We start from the raw sequence: 23,201 nt of genomic DNA on the forward strand, positions 1-23,201 counted from the left end.
CCTATTTTTATTTAAGTTAAAAGTAGTGCCGTGCTGTCAGAACACAACCAGCACACCAAAGAGGCTGGAGGGCACCGGAGCAGGGAAGCACACCTAAACTCCAGCACAGGCGCTGAGTCTGTTCCCAACTGTTTGTGGAAGGAATTGAGAGCTGCTAGCACAGACTCATCTATTACTTTCCTCCTTGAAAAGTCCTTGTCTTCCAAAATACACACTAAACCAGAAAGGCTCAACAAAAATGGCTTTACTTAGGAACATTTTCTTCAGGTGCTCCTTTATCCTGGAAGATAGAAAACTCTATGAAAACCCAATGTCTCCATTTTGGAAGGCCTAGGATGTACACTTTAAAGAATTAAATTGACCTTTTGAAAACATTCATTAGTACATAGGTAGCACAACTTCAAGCAAGGTTAATACATCAAACATGGAAATATTTCTTAGATTATTTCTAATACAGAACAAATTCTATTACTTTTTTTTTATGTACACTGGCATAACTGGAGGCAGAATCAATCCTCTTGTTTGTGAACCAGAGAGGACTGAGCAGATGAACACAATCTAAAAAGCCAAAATCTGATTTAAAAAAAAAAAAAAATTTGTATGATCTCATCATAAATATGCAAGTTTATGCATTTCACTTACAAAAAAAGTAAGTCGTACACAAAAGTGCAAAACTTCAATTTAAATTTAAAAAATATTTAAAATCCAAAGGGAGCATACCATACAAAATTTCAAGAAACACACTTTATTGATCGTATAAATATGAGTGGGGGGCTCTTCAGTGACAATCATCATCCAATGAAGCCAGGGGTCATACTCCCACTAACTTAATTGTGAGTTTAATTAGCTTAGTATCAAGTGCCACAACAATCCTAATCACTTGTGGTAAGAATCCAATTATTTCTGATTAGTGACTCCTTAGTAAAGAACAAAACACAAACTTTCACCTTGTGTCACAGCTAAACCAAAAAAAGTCCAAAAGAATAGACAATATATTATGACAAGAGACCTAGGGCCAAATTCTATCATAACAAAGCTATACATAGTCCTAAACATGCTGGGAATTTCCCAATAACTATTGTTTAGGCATGAAGGAAAACAGAAGGAACAATGCATTTGATAGTTTATAAATAATGATTTCAGGTATTTTCTGAAATAATGGCTTCAGATACTTTTACAGTTCAGAGAACAAGTAAAGAAAGAAACCAAACAGAGTGCTTATCACAGGGAAATGTTAGTAGTTAATAAGTACCCATGTTTCCAAGTGATTAAATGTGTCAGAATTAATGTCACACTGGTTTGCAGAATTGCTTATGTGTTTATTTCTAATTATGTTGCTTAACAGCCACCAGTAAAGAAACTCCACTTGTTACCTATCTACTGCAGAGGTAACTACTAATAACTCACAGCAAACTTTCCCATCTAATACAAGAAGACCATGTCAAGTTAATGCAAACTGTAAGGACATACAGAAAACAGCAGAGATGTGATGACAGCTTAGTTTTACATCTGCTGCTTATAAAAATATCCAGAAAACTTTCTGCTGTAGTATAAACAAATGTCTTTACTTGCTCAATGTCCTCTAATGTGTAAAGAATACCAATCCACTCTGGCAACCATTCATCTTCATATTAAAACCTGTTTGTGTATATTTAGACAGCACACCTTTTCTTTCTAACATTTTCATTAATTTGTTTTAAGATAGCCAACCACTCAAGCAGCTTCTTAGTACTCACAGTTCCCTTACCCTCACTTACGGCAAATAGTATGTGTATAGTGTTTGTGTACTACATGTACCTAGAAAAGATAAAAAAATTTAAAAAATAAAGTCTACTTAATCTCATCATCAAATCTATTATGATTTTCTACTTAATACATAACTCTGTATTTTAATATTCTTTTAATTAGGTGTACAGAACCATATGGCAAATCGGACATTACTGGAAGTAGACACTACATATCAAAATTGCTGGGTTTCTAATAAAAGTCTAACATCTCACTGTCCTTCTCCATACCCTGTAATCAGGTGGAAAATGTCAATGATTTATTATTCTTGACAGAACACTATGGCTCTGATTTTAAGGTCATTATGCTCTTACGTTTTGTGTAGGAGAACAAGCTGTGTACACCTCAGAAGAGTGTATACAAAATAAAGGAACAAAGCAGCAAAGCAGAGGTAATACATCTTGATTTTAATAAACCCTTTGATGCTACCTCAGAAAATATTAACTGAAAAATTAATTTAAATTTGTCTCCACATAATCATTGCAATGTGGACTGAAAGCTGACTGAAACAATGAAGAAAGTCGTAATTTAGCAATACAGCAGAACAAGGAATCTGTGATAGTCAGCCTGGGAAAATTAGATTCACTGATAGGAAATAAAAAAGATGGGTATTTGTTTATTCCAGGAAATGATACAGCTACCTGCTATACTATTAGGTAGAAGATTAGAAAGGGGATAGATTAATGTGTCCAGTTATGAGATGATAAAACTCAAAGACAATTAACACTCCCACACAGAATGATAATTAAGGAATTATGAAATACATGTTTTCATTGATACTTTCTTTGTATATATTAAGAAAGAAAAAACAAAATCAAACACTGAAGTTATTTGTTGCTATCCTATGATTTACTCACAAATGACTGCAATTTATTTTAAAACAGTTCAGGTTCATTTAATTGCTTTGAAATTACAATCGGAAAATGGAACTGTTGCCAATGTAATATAATATTATTCTCTATATACATGGTTGCCACTCAGTAACAATCAGTAGAAGATAAGTGTACCTATCCTAGCAGTAAGTTTAATTTAATTACTGTAATAAGAATCTTTAGAATCTTATCGTTAACATCCTGTAAAATCTTAGACCTTCTCACTTTCATTAAGCAATTTTATAGTTAACATCCTGTAAAATCTTAAGTCTTTCTCACCTTGATTAAGCAATATTAGAGGTCTGCATTTAGTAAGCGAAGGCTAGCATTAAGTAGCAGGACTAAAATAACAAAAGTATACCTATGTAATTTCTGAACGGCAGAAACCAGAAAATGCACAAAAAAATCTTAAAATATAATAGGCTGCAAACACAGGAAAAAATAAGTAGTATCCATATATGAATCATACTGTGTTACCAGTACGGCAAGTCACGGGTAGGAAATATTGCTCGTGTGATACAATAAAGGAAGTATAAGAAGTGGCAGAAATGCAAAAGTAAGAAAGATGACTAACAGTAGAAAGAGCATTATGGTTAAACAGTCTGTCTTGAGTCTTTTTGTTGTTTTGAATTTTAAATCCTCATTTACAAATAATATAATCTCACTCTAGTTTTCCTCTTTTTTTTTGTCTGCATTTGTCTTTTCTTCCCCTTTCAGTATTAAGCACTCCATTTCAATCTGCATAGAATAATTAGCTTCCTAATCCCCCCAGAACAGTTGACATCACTAAGAGCTCCTGAAATGCTACACTTCACCTGATGGAGCTAAGAAAAAACTAGAGATGCTACAGTTCTGACTCCATTTGATATTTCCTTTTTTCCATTGCCTCAATATTTTCTTCTTCCTATTTGCTGCCAGGACACTTCTTTCCAGAAGATGCGGTAGGTGCGGGTATCAGGGCAGAGATCTGATGAGATCCCATGCCCCTCTGAGAACCAGAGGAACTAGACTGGAACAGTCTCCTCAAAAAATGGAAGACAGCTTTGAGTAGGCATGTTTAGAAAAGGGCTGAACAACACAACAACCTGGCTAGATAGAACAACCTAGCTCTAAATACAAAGAAACTATTCACACTTGCTTACTACTAGCTGATAAAAAAGATGATGCACAGAGGAGTTTTTACTCTCTTCTTACATGATGGTAGAGAACTAAGAGTCTGAGTACCTTTACATTCAGGTTTTGGTTTCAAGTGTGAGGATATAACATCCACACATGAGGACACACTATTGAGGACATACTGTCTCATAAATATTCCTAGCAAAAGCATCCAACTTATTCCGGTTTAGGTGACTACACCCAGAGCAAAATATATATATTAAAAAGCACTAGGAAAACTAGCATCCATAAATCTAGGCAAAATGCAGAACGAAGTCAGGTCTACCTGGCTACTTCTCCTATGTAGAATTACTATGCAGAACAATGCTGAAGCAAAAGGACTAGATAATGCTAGCGAGTCATCACACACTTCTGCTTGTTGAAACAGCACTGCTTGTGATGTTAAAATAGTTGGGGCTTAGTTATTGGTGTTATCCAGGCTATCATAAATCATATTTCAGGTTAGATCATCATCAAACTCTTGGCTGTGCAAAACTCATAGCCAGGAATTAATTTTTACCCGTATTTTTACGCCAGTTAGAATCATAGAATGGTTTTGGTTGGAAGAGACCTCTAAAGATCACCTAGTCCACCCCACTGCCATGGGCAGGGACATCTTTTGTAGGTCAAGTTGCCCAAACCTTACATGACAACCTCACAAGTTGTCCCAGACTTTACAAGACAGATATTTTATCTGCCACCTCCTCCTTTCCTGAGTTTCCACTCTTACCACACATTTTCCACAGCCCATTCTGGACCCCTGCCTCCTTGTCTTCTTCACTTCCAAACCTGGGGGACTCTTCTATCACCTGGGTAAACAATCCTTCAGGATCAGGGTGAAACGTCTGCCTTTGTAGTTATACCGTTTCTCTAACATTTCTCTCGTTACTCCATCTCCAGTGCTGTGGGGTGACAGGGATGCAGCTTGGAGACAGGGGCAGTGCTGAAGGTCTAGGGAGGTTCAGGGGTACAACACAGCACACAGTCCATCACACCACAGCATTGTCTCTCCCTCCTCTCATCCTGCTGGCTGTTCCCTGGAGCTGCAGCGCTGTCGCATACAGAAGATGAAGTACCAAGGGCCAGCAACAGCTCCTCACTGGTTGGGAACTACTGATTTGTATCACTGACAAAAGTATAAAATGTAAGAATGACACAATGGCCACGTGTGCAGAATACTCCAACTCCATACAATATTACAGGAGCTGAAAGTATACAGCTGTTCAATCAAAATATCAGTCTGAAAACTACATACACATTTTAACTTATGAATGAACACAGGTTAGCATGATAATGAAATGATGCATAGTGTGTAATGCCAGTTCGTCCTTCAGGGATAAAAAAAAAAAATACATAAAATGCAGAGAGAGAGAGAGATGTTTGATGCACTAAAATAAATTATATTAGAAAGAAATCAGGTTTTTGCCCTTCCTTTTTTTTTAGTTCCCTTTGAGAACATATTCTATTGTCTTTATATAGCCATTCTCCTATAGTATTAGCCATGTATTTTCAAGCTTTGTGCTGATCCAGAACTTTATACAGCTACAGTTCTCATGAAAAATACAAAAAAAAAAAATACAGAAGAAATATGCATCATTCCTGCAGGTGATCCTACACCATTTTCTCCCTGCAGCTTTTCAAAGTCATAGTGCTTAATTTTAATTAATGTTACACATAAAAAGCATATCTGTTACAGCAAGAACTAATACAATGATGGGAATTCCCAGCATCTAGTATGCGGTCTCTAGCATTGGTGCAACCTGGCCCTCTCTGGTGGAACAGACAGATATCATTTTGTCGACATTTACTCAAAGTAGTGATGGAAAGCACAAAAGAAAAAAGAAAGGGACAGTACTGATTTCTGACTTTAGTGTCAATCTTAATTTGCTTCTTTATTCTTTGTCTAAATCAAATTTTATGATCCAAAACTATTACTAAATACACAGCTAAGACACAGTTCCTGCCCTTGTAAGCAAATTAGTATACGGGCACACAGTAGGAGAAAGAGATTGATACAGAAAGGTATTTTTGTTTCAGGATTATAAATCATAAGGAATTCTAAAACGTCAGGTAATTCTTCCAAAAACAGCATTTACATGGGGTTCTTTCCTTTACCGTATCAAAATAATGTTGTTTAAACTATACAGATTGAAGGTAGTGTTCTTGACTGTTTTTCTGCATGAGATTTGAGAAGCAGCTCACCTCCCAGGACCATACCGGCTTGACAGCACTTCCTCAAGCGACACGCTGGACAGTTCTTCCTACGAATTTTATCAACTATGCAGTCATTTCTTCCAGCACATAAATAGTTGTGCTGCCCTGCAGTCAAGAGAAAAACAGGATTAACATGATGTTTTCTAACACGACAATGTTATTTTTGTGTATAAATGCTCCAAAAATAATAGAGGATTCAAAAAAAGTATACTTGAATCATTAAATAGAATCATAGAAAGTTTTGGGTTGGAAGGGACCCCTAGAGGTCATCTAGTCCAATCCCCCCGCAGCGAGCAGGGACACCGCTAACTAGATCAGGTTGCTCAGAGCCCTGTCCAACCTGGGCTTGAATGTTTCCAGGCATGAGGCCTCCACTACCTCTCTGGGCAACCCGTTCCAGTGTTTCACCACCCTCATTGTAAAGAATTTCTTCCTTATATCTAGCCTAAACCTACCCTGTTTTAGTTTAAAACCATTACCCCTCGTCCTGTCACTGTTGTCTCTACTAAAAAGATTGTCCCCATCTTTCCTACAGGCTCCCTTTAAGTACAGAAAGGCTGCAATCAGGTCTCCCCGCAGCCTTCTCTCCTCCAGGCTGAACAAACCCAACTCTCTCAGCCTGTCCTCACAGGAGAGGTGCTCCAGCCCTCGGATCATTTTTGTAGCCCTCCTTTGGACCCGCTCCAACAGTTCCATGTCCTTCTTGTGCTGAGGGCTCCAGAGCTGAACGCAGTACTCCAGGTGAGGTCTGACCAGAGCAGAGTAGAGGGGCAGAATCACCTCTCTCGACCTGCTGGACACACTTCTCTTCATGCAGCCCAGGACACGGTTGGCCCTCTGGGCTGCCAGCGCACATTGCCGGCTCATGTCCAGCCTTTCGTCTATCAGTACCCCCAAGTCCCTCTCAGCAGAGCTGCTCTCGATCCTGGACTTAGCATGAAAGCATGGTACAAAAAAAAAAAAGTATTTATTCTGAGAGCAACAAAATGGATCAAAAAAAGTATGGACAAACTCCACAAGTGCAATATCACGGATACTTCCCTCATGGAATACTGCGGATGTGGACCTCCAAATATAACAAGACATCAATACCAAACCTTTTAAATCTTCACTGCTTTCTAGATCAGTATTACTCTGAGGTAACCATCTGATGTCACCAGTAGCAAACAAATCTGAGACGATTACTCTACTCAGCTTTCCTTATACCCCTGTTCTGTCCTTTCTCTGCACATGGTAAAATGAGGAACTGTTCACCAATAAGTTTTCTCCACAGAAGAAAGACAAACTGGAAACAAATCCTCAGATGAAAATGCAGGAGAAAGAAGAACATTCTGTTCTAACAAAAGAAAGAGCTAGGGCTAAACCATATGAAACAATGTATTTGTTTTTGTGCTAACATTTTTTTAGACTATTAATTCACTTCTCACGCATACTTTTAAGAGCAACGTTTTTGGTTTTAGTGAAAGAAAACTGATTGTCTGAAATTCATTTTTGTAACAGTTTCTTTTTTTTTTTAGAAAACAAGGGGTAGATAAAAACAGTTGCCTCACACATGGCCTGGCATTTAAAAGGTATTTAGTAATGCAGTAAATCAGAATAAATTCTCATTTACTTTCTCCCATTAATTCTAATCCTGAATTCCCTCTTACAGGAAACATTACCAAAAGTAACCGAATTAATAAAAATCTCTCTTGCTTTTGGCAGCAGACCAGGAAGAAAAATACTTATTTTGAACACATCTTCCTTGGGATTATTTGCCTTTTTTTCTCATCTTGCTTTGCTTTATTAGCTACAAAAGCATTCAGTCTTTTGATAAGCAACAACAGTTTTAAAACTGTTACTTTAACTAAAATCCATGAAGCATCCAATTATCTCTGCACAGTGGGATTCTGATGCTTTAATGTACAGTCAATTTACAAAGGAACGCTTAAGTGTAGGTTAAGCTTTGCTTGTGAGTGTCTTAGTTTTGGGGGTTTTCCTTGGCCTCCTGGAAGGTATCTCTTCTGGACCTCTTTCTAGGGAATCCTTTGAGTCTACACAACACGGTCTGAGTCCATGTAACGTGTCCATTGCAAGACCAAAAAATTTCCAGTAGGGCAGTAAATGCTCACAAGCAGCTCACAATGCTACAGGCATTCCAGTTGTACTTTTCCCCCTGTAACGACACACAAAAATACTGATCTACCAAAGCCAATGCCATATCGTGTAACATTACTCTTCAGGCACTCAGAGAACACTGTTTATACATTCTAGAATGATGTCAGTATTTAGAATTCACTCTTCATATCATATGTGATTTGCATACTCCACACCCAAGTGCATGCTCTAACTGCTAAAGGAGTCTAATGAGTTTGGGCAGAGGCAAGGAATGGCAACACTGTTCCTGCTGGAAAAGGAAATTGGAAATACAGAAGTTAGTAACTTGATTTATACCGATACACATTTAAACAGCCTGTATTATTTATATAACAGTGTCTAAATATTATGCATCTAAGATTTAGCATTACAAATCAAATTGTAAAATTTTAAATTTACACATTCAAGTTTAGCTATAGCTCTTTAAAAAGTCTTCATAATTTAGGGGTTATCAGCAGATCCAACTTCCACTTCAACGGAAAATGCATTAACTACTTCATCATTACATAACAACTCACAAACTATTTACTATAAATCTCAGATTGAACAAAATTTTTCATATTTGCCAAACAAATTCTAAACGAATCACAATTATGAAAACTGCTCTTCAATGTTCATATGTTCTAGAGTTTAAGATTAGACAGGATTAAAGAATCTCTCTGCACAGTACATACCATGGAAGAAATTAAGTCTGTTATTAGAATTTGCGCACAGTTAGGATTTCCTCTGATCTTCAAAAAGTATTATTTCATTTTTGTTTCATAAGTTATATTTAAAAAGCTAATAATGACCAGTGACCTAATCTTTATTATGTCTTCACCTAGTTCATTTCTTCCATAAAGCCCCCATGACACTAGCATAAAAAAAGGCATCAAGAAAAGGCCAAAACCCTGCCAACCCAACCATCCCATGAGATTACGGTGATAAAATCTCAGGCACTTCTTGATTCTTACTGTCAACCACTTCCTTGTTTTCAATATTATAAAAAAAAAAACAGTCACATCCTGAGCGTGAACTACACCTTTGTGTTACACCTCCACTCGCCTCTATCCAGTCTCTCCCCAACACCCCCCATCCCAGTATATTCCATTCATTCTGATTCAGCTGCAACTTCTTTGGAAAACACAGAAGGTTCAATTAAAGTATTATTCATAGTAGTATTATAGTATTTTTTATAGTTTCATCTGTCAGGGATTTTTTTAGTATCTCAGTCATCTGACTGGATCTCATATCTATAGACAAATCTGAATCAATGTTCTCATCTGAAACAGCTTCCACCATTGTGCAGAGCTGGGTTCTGAGAAACTGCTACTTGCTTGACACCAATATTTAAGTGGCAGCAACCATCTGAAGGGCAGCCTGCATAATAGATTTAAAACATGCCATATGTTTGGTTAATGTCCATATTATGCGACAACATTTAGTTAGATTAAGCTGTCTGGAATGTTTTCATGGGATGCTAAAGCATCTGTTTGCAAATACATTTGCTGTATTGCAGTCTTTAGGATAATCTATATTTTAACTGCTTAGCTTCAATATGTGAGCACTGCAGTTCTATTAAATGCATGCACTCAGGAAGTAGCCAAAGACCCCTGTCAAGATAAAATTCCTGTTCAGTTGGTAGCTTGTCATTCAGTATCTTTTATACGACTATTGTCATTATAACCAGGAAAAAAACCCAGATAAAACAGGATAGTAGTCTGATCACTAAAGCACAGGTCAGAAAGTAAAGATTGATATTTGTGTTTCTTAAAAAAATACGAATCTGGTAAATTTCTGGCAACTGCCACTTTCTCAGAAGTCTTCACCCAATGTTAAGTCTCCCATACATGGGAGACTTTTCACCTCTTTTTGAAAGTGCACATTGTAGCTCTCTCTCAACATACCAACGTTATCAGCTCGTGACCTAGATGTCATTGAGAAGATGGAGAAAATACAGAGATGATTTTATCTGTTACTCGTATGTTCCAGATTTTTGTAGGATAGCATTTTTCTCAACCTCCATCAAGGTCCACTTCTGTTAGTGAAAGTGGAAGTCCTAACACAAACAGACAAATACAATTTTAAGCCCTGTAATAACTATTGCTATACCGGCAGGTTTATACCAGGAAGCGGTCAAAATGCCAACGGTACAGACGCACAGATACGATCACAGGGTTTGCTATCAGTAAAGCTGCACAGATCATACTCAGCACTAAGAAATTTTAATCCAAATACTGCTGGAAGTAGCACACACAGTGTCTTTAAAAACTGCACTGTTAACTTAGCTCACTGACATGCTGTAAGTCACTTAAAATCACTTGAGTAAACAAATGAGTTGCAGCAATTTTGCAGATGTGGAAAATATGGAAAACATAAGTCTTTATCTGCACCAGGGGTATCAGATGCAAGCAATCAGTTGTGTGTGTAAGTGCATCTGTGCATTTACACAGCGTATCTGTGCACTTACTCTGTGCTGAACCACTGCCACCCTGCACAACAGCAAAGCGCTTGTTTGCAAACTCTCAGTTCCTCCTGTCTGCACGTGAAAGTACTTTTTCAAATCCTTTTTCTCTCTTCCATATGTGATTATGCCTCCCTGTATCACTCTTAACTGGCAATCCTGTCTCAAAATCATCCTATCCCCACCACCGGAGGACTGTTCTTTGCAAAACATATCACAGTGTTTTATTTAGTCTAGTTTTAGACTTCTGTCTAAAAACTGCAGGTATCTATTACATCTCTGTAAATTACTTTATTGCCATGTGTCTCCCAGTGTAGCCTTTTTGCTTCCTGAGAGCTAGCCTCCAAGTTTTGCTCAACGAATTTTACTATGAATTTACTTCACCTCTTACAATATTTTTCAAAATACCAATGAAATCAATAGGTTTAAAAACCTAAAGGAATTACTCTTTTAACATAACCAAACTGGAACTCCTTGTCAGGGGGTCTTGTGCAAGCCGATAATAACCTTGGTTTCAAAATAAACAAAATGGAAACTAGGTTCACCTGTATACCTATACTAAACATAATGGTGCAAGCATAGCTTTTGAGAAAAACTTTGACTTTTGGAAGCTAAGACAATACACTAGGGTAAGGACTACTCTGTACTTCCCCTGACAGTTGGGTTTTCCATACCTAGGCAAACAGTCTAGCCTAGTTCCTCCTCAGAAATGGGAAACACAGCTGATGACCTTTGCTCTGATCTAAATCAACCACTCTTCTACTCACACTGTTTCAATGTACAAAACAGCAAATGTGGGTTGAATTTACCTCTCACTATGTGGGTTTATAAACTTTGGTCCTGGAGAACCAGGAATCTATACTACTCATTTTCCAGTACTGAAAATACACCTTTCATGTCCCTGTATGCCATTACAGGCCATTACAATCCGCAAGAATCCACACACCTCAAATAATGTTTTTTAATTATTTAATACCAATTTCATTTCTGTGTTAACATTTTCTCTAAAAATAAAAAAGTCCCTTAAGTGACACTTAAGACTCTAATCACTTTACAAAAAAAACACATCCCCCACTGACTGCACCACGCATAATCTTTTTATAAAAAGCCCAGTAGTTAGTGGGGCTCACTTTCAATTTCCCTCTTTGACCATTGAAATAAAATTCTCATTTCCAAACTTGTAAGCAGGTGTCCTGACTACTATTCTGTAGTCTATACTGCAGACCTGCGACTGATGCAAATCTGCTTCACAGCAAAGAATTTAGGACTCAATGGACTGAAGAGGGCACAGAGCGGATAGCAGAGTACCATGTGAGTATGTTCCATTCTGGAATCTTCTTCTTCTAACAGAAATAATGTGCAATTCCTTTCTTTATAATAACATAGCTCAAAATAAAACTAATAAAGAATTATTTCAATCCAAGCCATCCAATAGCCTGGTGATCAGGGCTGCAAGGAGGGAAAGATGTGTTTGACTTCCTTCAGACACTGGAGATGATGCACATAGCTCTCATATCCTGGGCGACTGCCCTGCCTTGTCTATGCACCCAGTGACGGGGTTTGTGATTATAACACGTACCAGTAATTCCTTCATCTTTGTGAAGCTAGTCATTCATTCCTTTGCCTTAATTACATGTGATAAAAGCAAGGGTTGAGTAAAAATCTTCTGTTCAAAAGAACCATACATTGTTCATTCCTAAGTCAAACCTACTATTTTTTATAGTGTATTTTTCTTTGGTGAACAGATTTACAAGTAATTTTTTAGATAATTCTACTTACAACAAACTTTTGGTATTCTTCCACTCCATTGTCTGCTGGGTTTAAACATGTAATCTTACAGTCCTCTGTCAGATTTTTTTGTTAAGTGGGCCAAACAAAATTATTTTTTCTAGAAGGGAAGCAGCATTTTCAAACCACCATATATCTTGCACTGCTTTCCTCCTCTTCAACAAACCACTTTCCATGTTTGCAACATCCTTGACTGACTTTCCTTCTCTTGTATCCTGATCTCAAAATCTTCCTGCCTTTTGCTGTGAATCCTGCAACATCATTGTCTTTTTCCTTCCAAAATCACTTCTCCAGACAGCAACCCGAGCACATTGTTTTTATGACATCTACAAAACAGAACAATTAAAAGTGGCTACCCTGTTTTCACTCATTCTGAACAGAGCTGTAAGTCACAATCCTGTTCTCTAATCTTTTTAATTTCCCTGACTGTTCATCATTTCCAACAAGGAAAAAAAAACAAACAAAAAAAACAGAAAAACAAAATGAAGCAAAATTAAGTCCTATTTCACAGCAACTATCATGAACTGCAAAATCAGGATTACTATTTCATATTGATTTTCAGTTGATTTGCTTAGATTGTTTAGCACTGCAACATCTTGAAAGGCATAAAGTCTATGAGTCTAAATATGGGAACTGACAACAGTAAAGATTTTCAACAGCTAATACCTTTCAGAAGGAAAAGCTGGCTTCTACAAGTCGGTATCTCCAGCTCTTTTTGTGCCACAGTGTCAGAATTGCTCCTTGCTCATGATTTTTAAGTAATTAAATACCTCAGTGGTATAAATATGTAAAATGATGGAACTGTCAGCTTTTTTGTCAGTAAAGGGTCTATTTCTTATAAATATAGAATGTGGGATTTGAACACAAAACCTACTTTAAAAGCACTCCAACTGTTTCAGAGGTATAAATCATTGAAGTACCATTTGTTCTTTTTCTTCTCCCTGAGTGTTGTATTCTTCTTCCAATGTAAGAAGCATTGTATTTGTATTTCAGTCATCCCATAATTCTGATTTTAGTGAACGTATTACAGCACATTGCCATGATAAGTTTTTTCGTATATATTTTCCTCTTACACTTCGACTTGTCCTACAAGTGAACTGGTAAGACAGGGTCACTCACTCACTCTAAGGGTAATAAGGGTAGAAAAAAAAGAAACATTAGTAGCAGAAAAAGGCAATGTGCAAAAAAAACCAGATACTGCTGCCTGCTGATCAAAACACCTAATGGACAACAAACTGCTAAAAAAAAAACCACAAAGAGGCAATTCATTTCACTAATTAGATTCTAAAGTGTGGACATCTAGCAAAACAAGTAACATACACTCCCCTCTTGGGCACGAGAGAAAAGCAGGCACTTCAGGATGCAGTTGATCTTGAGTAGATGTCTAAATTTTGGTTCTTTAATAGCCTACTGCATGTTTAAAGTAATTGGCCGAAATATGGATGTCCACATTGTAAATGCCTACAGCTTGGTGCAACAAATCCCACATAAAATATTGTCTTTGAGGATAAGGGAAGATGGTATCGTAACAGTTGGACAAGAATAGGGTAATAATCTCCTGGATCTCAATGCCTGCATGTAACTCTACATTTCAGCTACAGAAGGTTCCAGGTTACTGAAATGTGCTCAAAAGTTAACTGACATTAAGCAACAGCCACTCATGAAAATGCAGGCGTTGTGACTAGGCATAACCAAGAAACCTCTGACATGCAGCCATATACCACTACACATAATGGCAGACTGTAACATACAAACCATCGTTTGTTAAGTCTTTCCATTCAGTAGTTTCTAAAGAACCACCTCTTACTAGTACACCGTCAGTTCTGTGGAACAGCCACACAGCTTAAGGAGACTGACACCATCAAACCTAAACCTATTTTTAGCAGGGAACAGTTTGACTATAAATACTTACATTTTATATATTTATGTTATATAATTTATAAATATTTTAATACTTAAAATAAATATTATTTTATATAATACTAATTGTATGTATAATATAAATAACACAAAATAAGTATTTTTATATACTTATTATATTTCTTTTATATACTACAGAAATGTATTAGGTACCTTGGTGATATGGCTGGGATTCACATCACCCAGCGCAGACAGTGTGCATCCTCACCTGACACTACTCTATAACCAGTGCTGAGAATCAGTCACTGTTAGAATGCTGTTATTTTCATCCCAAGTTAGCATCTAAAATAAGTTAGTGAATTAATTCCTAGAAGTTCCTTTTTCTCTCCATTCAATGTATAGTTAACTTCAGATGAGCAGCTCAGGTTACTCACATCGTGCACATCCGAAGTTAGAACAGAGGAGTACCCAGCAACACTATGCAGTCAGTCGCTGGTGCCCTTTTAAGCATGCCGTTTTACACTACCTGAAACAGTTCCTATTCTACCTGGAAAGATGTTTACCATAATATTCAGTACTGTTTCTAAAATACTACATAAAGTCAAGCCAAAAATTATAGTAATTCACATTTCTGCAGCTGATTATGTTCTAAGCCATGTCTATCAGAAAACCAGTAATAAGTCACAGGGAGAGCAGTGGGAAGCCCAGCACTAGCACAACAGCCAAAGTACCAGAACAAACACAATCTTAGCTCACTCAGTTGTCGTGCCTCATACAAATCAATTCATCAAATTAACGTTTGTCAAATGGCTGAACAACAAATACTTCTGAAGTCAGAAGTATGATGAAGATATACAATTACGTATCGGCACAGGTTCTCTTCTTTCCCTTTTCATGTTGCAAATTCTTTGTTCTCACAAAAGTGGTATTTCCCACTTCAATTTTAGGACCCTCAACGAAGCAACTTAGTACATCTGAATTTGGAAATACACTTAGCTTACTGTACATTAACACATTTTGATTATATGCAAAATAAAAGAGCTTTAAATAATATTAAACATTACATTAAGTGAAAAGCATTTTCATCTCTCAACTTGCCATATGCAAGCTTTCTATGTTTTTATGTTTTCTACTTCATGAAACTTTCATCACTATCGGGTTTATACAGTACACGCTGTACCAAATTCTGATCCCAAGATCCAGCCTGGAAAGTAGGATTAAAAATTGGAAATGCCTGCAGAGTTAGGAGAAAAAGGAACTTCTTACATCTGCTTCATCAGTTTCACAGCTGAAATGGTCTCTGTAGTACTGCATTTCGCTCTGTTTTCAAAGTGGATTTCCTACCTGTGGTCAGCATTCTTTAAAATAATTGGCGTGATGTGCCATTTTACATTCTTAAGCTGTAGAAAAGCGCAACTGTTCAGTCCAGCAATTTTCCTTATGCATAGTATTTCACTACTTACATAGTGAATCACATCGCCATCACAAAACTGCCTTTACATAACACGAGTCAGACAAACTTTATCAGAAAGTTTTGCTGAAGTCATGGTCAGCCTTCTTACTGTATAGACATAGCTCATCTTTAATTCCTCCACTTTCCTCCATGAGTAGCTCTGCATATGCAGACAGCGAAAACTCTTGTGGAAACCCTACTTTCTGTCAGGTTGAGTTTGCCAAATCCAGATCTCGGAGAGAAGAAGAGTTCACACTTTGCCAGTTAAGTGTTAGCTGCTACATGTGGTTGAGCTTGTTCCCTGATGCTATTATCTGTACAGTGCTGTTACCCCGAGCTTGAAGCAGATATTAATACTAGACAAATCAGCTATATAATCATTAGATTAATTTTGTAATAGGGTCCCAGGTATTTAAACAAACCAAGAGCTCGATTCTGACCTATCTGCTATAATATCATATATTTATGTCGGCCCCAAACTCTTCAGCTTCAGGCAACTACTTTTCATTAGATGTCAATAATATAAAATAAGCACAAGGGAAGGCAAATGCTTTACATAAATATAGAACAAACATTAGAAGTGGGACTTTATACAGGAAACACAGCAGTTGAAATTTTTTTCAGCATTTAGGTAATCTTAATTTTTCATTAGTAAAACTACTGCAAAGGAGATGCTCTCAACAAAAAGGCAAGAACGCAAGCCACCACAGAACCATGTGTTAGCAACAGTGTAACCCCGGCATCTCCAAACTCTACACACTGGGTTCGTGCTACCCACAGAAATTTTATCATGGCGTTACACAAGCACTTTGACTGTCGTTGCCCTGCATGATTTTATATTCAGGAATCTTTATAAGACATCATTAATGACTATTTGACAATTTAGTGCTAAAAAAGTAATAGTTCATCTTTTAATGTTGATTTTCCTAAAGCCCCATTAGAAATATTATACTCGGTTTTTGTTACCATGAACTAGATATATTAGTAGCACTTAAAAAATGTCTGACCATCAGCAGCAAATTACTTCGCAAATATAATAATTCTACATATTTGAAAGCATTTTAAATAATAATTCTGATTTTTTTTTGATTGGTAACTCCAAACTGCCCATCACCCTCAGCTCATGGACAGAAACGGCACTACCCTATCAGCATACTGAATCCAATTTTGTCTTTTCAAATTTCTTAACTGAATATAAATAACAGTAACTTTTGTAATTTTCATTATATACAAAGGAGATCTTTAATGCACTTCTAAAAAGCCTTGTAATTTGTTTGTACAAGAAGTGAACCAACACACTAGTAAATCAATTCTTTGTAAGGAACGAACGGAAAATGTACAACCTCTAAATGTAAATAAATCTTTCTAAAAAAAAAATCAGTATTTTTGTCCCCTAGCTACATTTTCTCCTCCCCACTTTCAGCACTCACCTTTTTCACATCTGACTTCACCTAAAAAAGGACTTGCAGTAAAATATGCTTGTTGTATTAACACCATCATTTTGTTTACATATATAGGCATATATGGGGAGCCAAGAACCCAAAAGACAGAAAATATTTACCAAATCATATATATTTAAGAATTCATTGCCAACAAAAATTCTAAAATAATTTAATTCTAATTTTACACTTTCATCTTGGTGAACCTCATACAGCTCTGACCCTCTGTTTAGCTGTATGTGTATCTGCGAGTTATATTCTAATGTATGATTAAATCATACTTAGTACAGAAATACTTCTAGGTTCACCTATACAGTTTAAAATGATTATTCAGTCTGAGTATTTTAAATAAGTTCTGGATTTATTTCAAAAATATTAGAGATGAAATATGGGAGTTTTCTGGATAACGTAGTGGTCCATTCCATCCCATAGGAAGCATTTAACTAACACAGTATCTTCCACACAATAGGGGAGAGCAAAATAAATGGTATATGAACAGGACAATTTCTGTGAAAAAAAATTACATAGGCTGTCAGGTTTGAAACAGCCAATGTATCTGAGATTACAGAAATAATAAAAATAGGCATTTTCCAACAAATTTAATCACTACATTGTGTACCTTGTTATCTACACACTTTAAAACCTCATAACATATGAAAAAGATCTCTAAATACAGAAAATCCAAGAAGCAGCAAAAGTCATCTATTTCCAATTATGTTTTAATTTCTCACAGTGATCAGCACTTCATGGAAAGTAGAAAAGTATGAAAAGGAGAGTTTTGACCGTAAATTTGCACTCACAAAATTTAACTTCTTAATTGCATGAACTATTATTAACCCCCACACGTCTGTGGTAGTACTAAATATTTAAAAAGCTAAATAATGCATTCCCACTCAAAGGAATTATAGGCAAGGGGACATTAGAGAAATGTCTAAAATTTATGCAATTGCACTGTGAATTTTTAAACATTCTTTTCTATTGTATTTAGAATAAAAATATTCTGTTTCTTCTTACAGAATAGTAATTTATCACCTTTATTTCTGATAAGATATAAACAAAAAAGTACTTTAATTCTAAATGAAATCAAGTATCTATCCATAAAAGGGATTATTTCAATGCTAGTGATTACATCCTACGCTTCCACTAAAACAAGAAGTCCATCTCCTGAAGGAACTCTCTGTAGACTTGTACTTTCTACACAAAACCTGGTAACTGTATTTGCTCCTCTTGCTCATGCCTGTCATTCTTCCCCATAAGACACTATACCCTGTATCTCTTATTATAGGCAGGTAGTCTGAGGTAGTTGGCCATTCTTTCAATATTCTAAAAACCCAGACACACTCCCTCACCATACTCTCAGTCTCTGCAATCATTAAAAAATGGAAAGCATGAAGTTGCTATGTAAAACACAAGCATTTTGTTTGTACAGTTGTGTTGACCTCTTATTTCTCTGTATGTCTATATTCTTAATCTGGTAAGATTCTGCAAACACGGACTTTGATTAAATAACCAGTGTAAACAACCTTGAGATATTCCTACTATCAATTTATACGCTTTCTTAACACTTGTCATTAAAATATTTATGCTGAACAGTAGTAAGGTACAGTTTTGAGCACGTTCACCTACTGCACAAACACAACTGAATACTAAGTTTAGGAAAGAGATGAAATTCAAAAGTGATGGAATCAAATTCAAATAAAAAATTACAGTATTACTGTATTGGTGAAAAGTGAATAATACAACTTATTTTAAAATATGGCACTCATAAACCACACTACAGTCATTCTTAAAACTTCAGCTCCTTGTCTTTTTTAAAGGTATATGTGTGATTTATCCAAATAACCAAAGCAAAAAATGTGAAGCCAAACCAAGACACCAGTTAACCGTCAGTGAAAATTAAATGTATTCCTTTAAGTAACTTCAAGAGACAAGTGTTTTCCATGCAACGTCACACGTAAGTTTCTAACGGCTTTCTCATTAATGCTATTAAATGCAGTAGAGAACGTGAGGCACTAGCTCAAAAATTCACCTAGCCCACCCAGTCTAGTGTTACCACTTTGCAAGCACCGAGTATGTTAAAAGAACAAGAGCATATGCTTAAAGCAGAAAGTAACAGCACACTGAAATAAAAAAATCTAACTACATTATTTTGCTATGCTTTTAGCTTTCCAGTACTTCCCTTTTCATCAGGACAGCAATAAACTCTGTAAAGTTGAAAAAACTCTGTAGCACAAGAAAATACACAATGCAATTTTTTATTTTAAGGAATCCTATACATTGTAGCAATCCTTTTTTTAAGTATACAGGGCAGAAATTTGAATATCCTAGTTCTGACAGGATCAGATAAAAATCAGAAAAGGAGACAAAACATAAAACGTTAGGAAGATTTCTTTCATTTCTTCATCAGCTGAACTATATACAGCAATCTCCTCTCGTATTCATATTCAAAATCTCAATGGGTATTTATGGACAAGACACACAATATAATCCAAAAAGAAAAAATTAACATAGGCATTGCTACTGATTTATTAAACGTGCAGCTTGACTTTGTAATTTAATGGCTTTCTGGAACAGAAGTCCAATCCATTTATTATTATTATGACTTGAAATAGTTCAGTGAAACTTGAAATATTTCCATAAATCTCAGGAAGTCAAATTCTGCATCTTGCAAGCAAGAAAAATTCCAGAACTTGGAAAACAAAACAAAGCCAAAATAAATTCTTAGCTGCCTATTATTAATTCATGCCCAAAAAGTCTTCCTTTGAACAGCATTTACACTTTTTAAAACAAGTCGTGTAAAGCACAAGGATTTTATGAAACTTTCCTACTTCAAAAGAATAACTGATAAACAGTAAATAATGAACAGCAAATAATAAAAGTAAATCAAATAATACTAGCAAAATCAATTAAGAGATAATTTAGTTAGTATTCACTGTAATTTTTAAACAGAGTTGCCAAAACAAGAAACCTTACTACAGTGATAACATTTTTAAACATCATCAATAAATAAAAGGTACGTCCTTAGCAGTGCCTAAAAAGCTGTAGTTGAGATAATTAGGAACAATGGCATCATATAGTACCTTCCATTGCCCTTTTAAAGAAGACTTTACAACTTCCACAGGTAAGTACTCCGTAGTGGCAACCAGAAGCCTCATCGCCGCAGATGAGACAAATCTTCTGGGGTAGCGATTCAAAACCATACTGAGAACTTTGGCTGGTTTCTGCCTCTGGCCTTCAAAAGAGAAAAGAATTAAAAGAAATTAAATATCCAGTTTTGCAGCAATTAACTACTTTCCTGTATTAATAGGGTTCGTGGCAAAAAAATCTTTTAAAATTTGTAATCAAGCTACAGAAGGGTAAGAAAAAAATACAGTATGACTGCCTTTCTGCTTAAAGGTTTGTCTCTACTAGGGTAAAAGGTACCTTTGTAATATCTGCCTAGTCATTAAACAAAAAAAAAAAAAGAAGGCAAAAAGCACAGTAGTATTTTAATCCATTTTAGCTGAAAAAGGTACAACAATCTAGGAACCCTTTGTTAAAATGTTCACCTTCCTCAGATCAACCACTCCTGTGAGTAAAGTCGTACTGACTGATGCTCTTCTTTCCTGTACACAGAATGGTGCAGAGGCAGAATCAAATAGAAGTCAATTGAATTTCCCCCTTTCACACGGGAAATAACTAAGTTTTATCTCAGCTAGAAAAATCTTTTAGTATTTGTCGCTTCACATTCAGCTGCAGCATTCTCCTCAATAACGAGGACGGGCACATGCAGGAAAGCGTAAAGCACTTCCCAATTTCTCTCCAAGAAACAGACTAACCCCCTGCATCACTCTCTTTACAGAAACCAAGGATTTCCGCTGAAGCACTGTGGACACGATACGTCTTTTTGCGCACATTTCCAGGTAACGCACAACACCTTGGCGTCACAGCCAGCGCTTTTATTCTAACAAGGCAATGCACAAGTGCTTCGGTTTTCTTTTTCTGTGTGAAATTAACTTTTTCCCAAACCGGGGATAGCACTGTGGAGAATACTGAGGTGTTTATGAACACTGTCTCGCCGTCGGGGAGGACAGGCTGGAGAACGCCCCGCTCCCCCCCTCCGGAGCCGGTCGCTTGCTCAGACCCCGGGCGGCACCGAACCGCGACGGGACGAACCCGCGAGGTCTCCCTGGGGGCTGCGGCTCAAAGGCACCTGAGGGGCGCCGGCCGCGCAGCTCACGCCGCGCTGGTCTCGCACAGGCCCGGGACCCCCAGGGGCTTCCCCGAGCAGACCTTCGCCCGCCTTTCCCCCAGCACCATCCAACCCCCTCCCCCGGCAGCGCCGTCCCCTCACCCGCCCTGCCCGAGGACCCCCAGCGCACCCCTCGCGACCCCCCCCCCGCCCTTACCGAACGTAGCCGAGGTAGGGCGGGCACAGCTGGGGCAAACCCTCCTTCAGCACCGCCGCCGGGAAGCCCAGCGGCTGGTGCCCGTTGAGCGCCAGGGGAGGGTAGAGGCCCGGCGGCGCGGCCGAGGTGGAGGGCAGGCTGTCGGGCGGCGCCGCCGGCCCGTAGCCCCCGGCCAGGAGGGCGGGCTCCGTCTTGTAGAGGACGCACTCCAGCGCGGGCTCCGGCACGGCCCGCGGGGGCTGCGGGAAGTCGGCGCAGCCGGCCGCGGGGCTGGCCCTGCCGCCGGCGTACGGGGCGGGGAGGCCGAGACCCTCCTCCTTGATCTTCAGCGCCGGCGGGAAGTCGCCGTAGGCGAAGGGCCCGTCCTTGGCCCCCGGCGGCGGGCACACGTAGCCCGGCAGGTCCGGGGCGGGGGGCGAGCAGCGCGGCCCCGCGCCGCCGCCGCCCTCGTACTCAGCCCCGTCCAGCAGCTGCCGGGTGCGCGAGGCCAGGTAGGCGGAGTTGAGCGGCAGCAGCGGCACGTGCAGGCACTCCTGCCCCGGCCGGGCCCCGCCGCCGGGCAGCGCCGCCAGCCCCGGGGTCGCGCCCTTGGGGGCCGCGCCCGGACCCTCCGCGCCGGGCCCCGGCCCCGGCTTAGCGGCGGCGGTCAGGGGGTCGCCGGCCGGCCAGAGCGGGGCGGGCCGCGGCGGGGGCTGCGAGGGGCCGGGCGCCGCCGGGGAGGCTTCGCCCGCCTGCTGCGAGGGGCCGCGGCTCATCGCGGCGTCGGGCGGCTCCGCGGGCTCGGCCCCGAAGAAGGACCAGGGCGCCGCGGCGGAGCCGGCGCGAGCCGCGGGCGCCAGGAAGGTGTCCAGGACGGTGTCCAGCGAGTCCCTGTCCGGGAGGGAGCCGCTCCCCGGCCCGTAGGAGAGGGCGCCCCGGTCCTCCCCTGGCTGCTGGTGCTGCCGCGGCTCTTCCTCCTCCTCCTCCTCCTCGTCCTCCTCCTCGTCGCTGCTCCTGGGGTAGAGCAGCCCGTCCAGGGAGGAGATGTCGACGGCCTCCGCTCCCCTGCGGAAGGGGTCCGGGCCGGGCTGGCCCTGCAGCAGGACCGCCCCGTCCCGGGCGGGCGGAGGCGCTCGGGGCTCCTTGGCCTTCACCTCGGTCATGCTGGCCCGGGGCAGGGCTGGACGTCGGCGGAGTCTCCGGCCCGGGGGGCGGCCGGGCGGCTCTTCACATCCCGGACCTGCCCGCTGAGGCGGCGGCGCGGGTCCCGCTCACATGGCGCTGCCTTCGGGGGGGGGGGGGGGGGGTGGGCGGCTGAGCCCCGGCCCCCGCCGCCAGCAACGGGGCGAAACGGAGCCGGGGGCGGTGCAGCCCAGAGCGGGGGAAGCGCTGGGAGCGTGTGCGGGAGGCGGGCGGCAGAGCGGCGTCCCCGGCACGCTCCGGCCGCGGGCGGACTGCCGCTCGCTGTGCCTCGACTGCCGCCCGCCGCCCCCGCTCGGCCCCGGGCGGGCCGCCCGCCGGCTCCACGCCCCCTCGCCCGCCCCTCCCCGCTCCTCCCCGCCGCCAGCCCGCGCCCTCACCCAGCGGCCCCCCACGCTCCCCGCCCCGCCGCTCGGTTCTGCCTCGGCGGGGCAGCCCGGCCCGGGCACCGCGGCTCCGCCCCGGCTCCTCCTCCGCCCCGCCCGGCCC

At 40.1% G+C, this 23,201-nt stretch overlaps 1 protein-coding gene across 1 annotated transcript in view; it reads right to left on the reverse strand.

The window, feature by feature from the left end:
- The window catches only part of PGR (progesterone receptor), a 38,336-nt gene extending 15,615 nt beyond the window's left edge, over positions 1 to 22,721 (reverse strand). The window contains exons 1-3 of the mRNA XM_075417853.1: positions 21,534 to 22,721; positions 20,226 to 20,377; positions 6,015 to 6,131 (exon numbers count right to left, since the gene is read on the reverse strand). Coding sequence (XP_075273968.1) covers positions 6,015 to 6,131; positions 20,226 to 20,377; positions 21,534 to 22,675 — 1,411 coding nt within the window. The 5' untranslated portion in view covers positions 22,676 to 22,721. The remainder of the gene's footprint in view (positions 1 to 6,014; positions 6,132 to 20,225; positions 20,378 to 21,533) is intronic.
- Positions 22,722 to 23,201: the final 480 nt, after the last annotated feature.

The sequence above is a fragment of the Opisthocomus hoazin genome, chromosome 1 (assembly GCF_030867145.1).
Source record: "Opisthocomus hoazin isolate bOpiHoa1 chromosome 1, bOpiHoa1.hap1, whole genome shotgun sequence".
NCBI lineage: Eukaryota > Metazoa > Chordata > Aves > Opisthocomiformes > Opisthocomidae > Opisthocomus > Opisthocomus hoazin.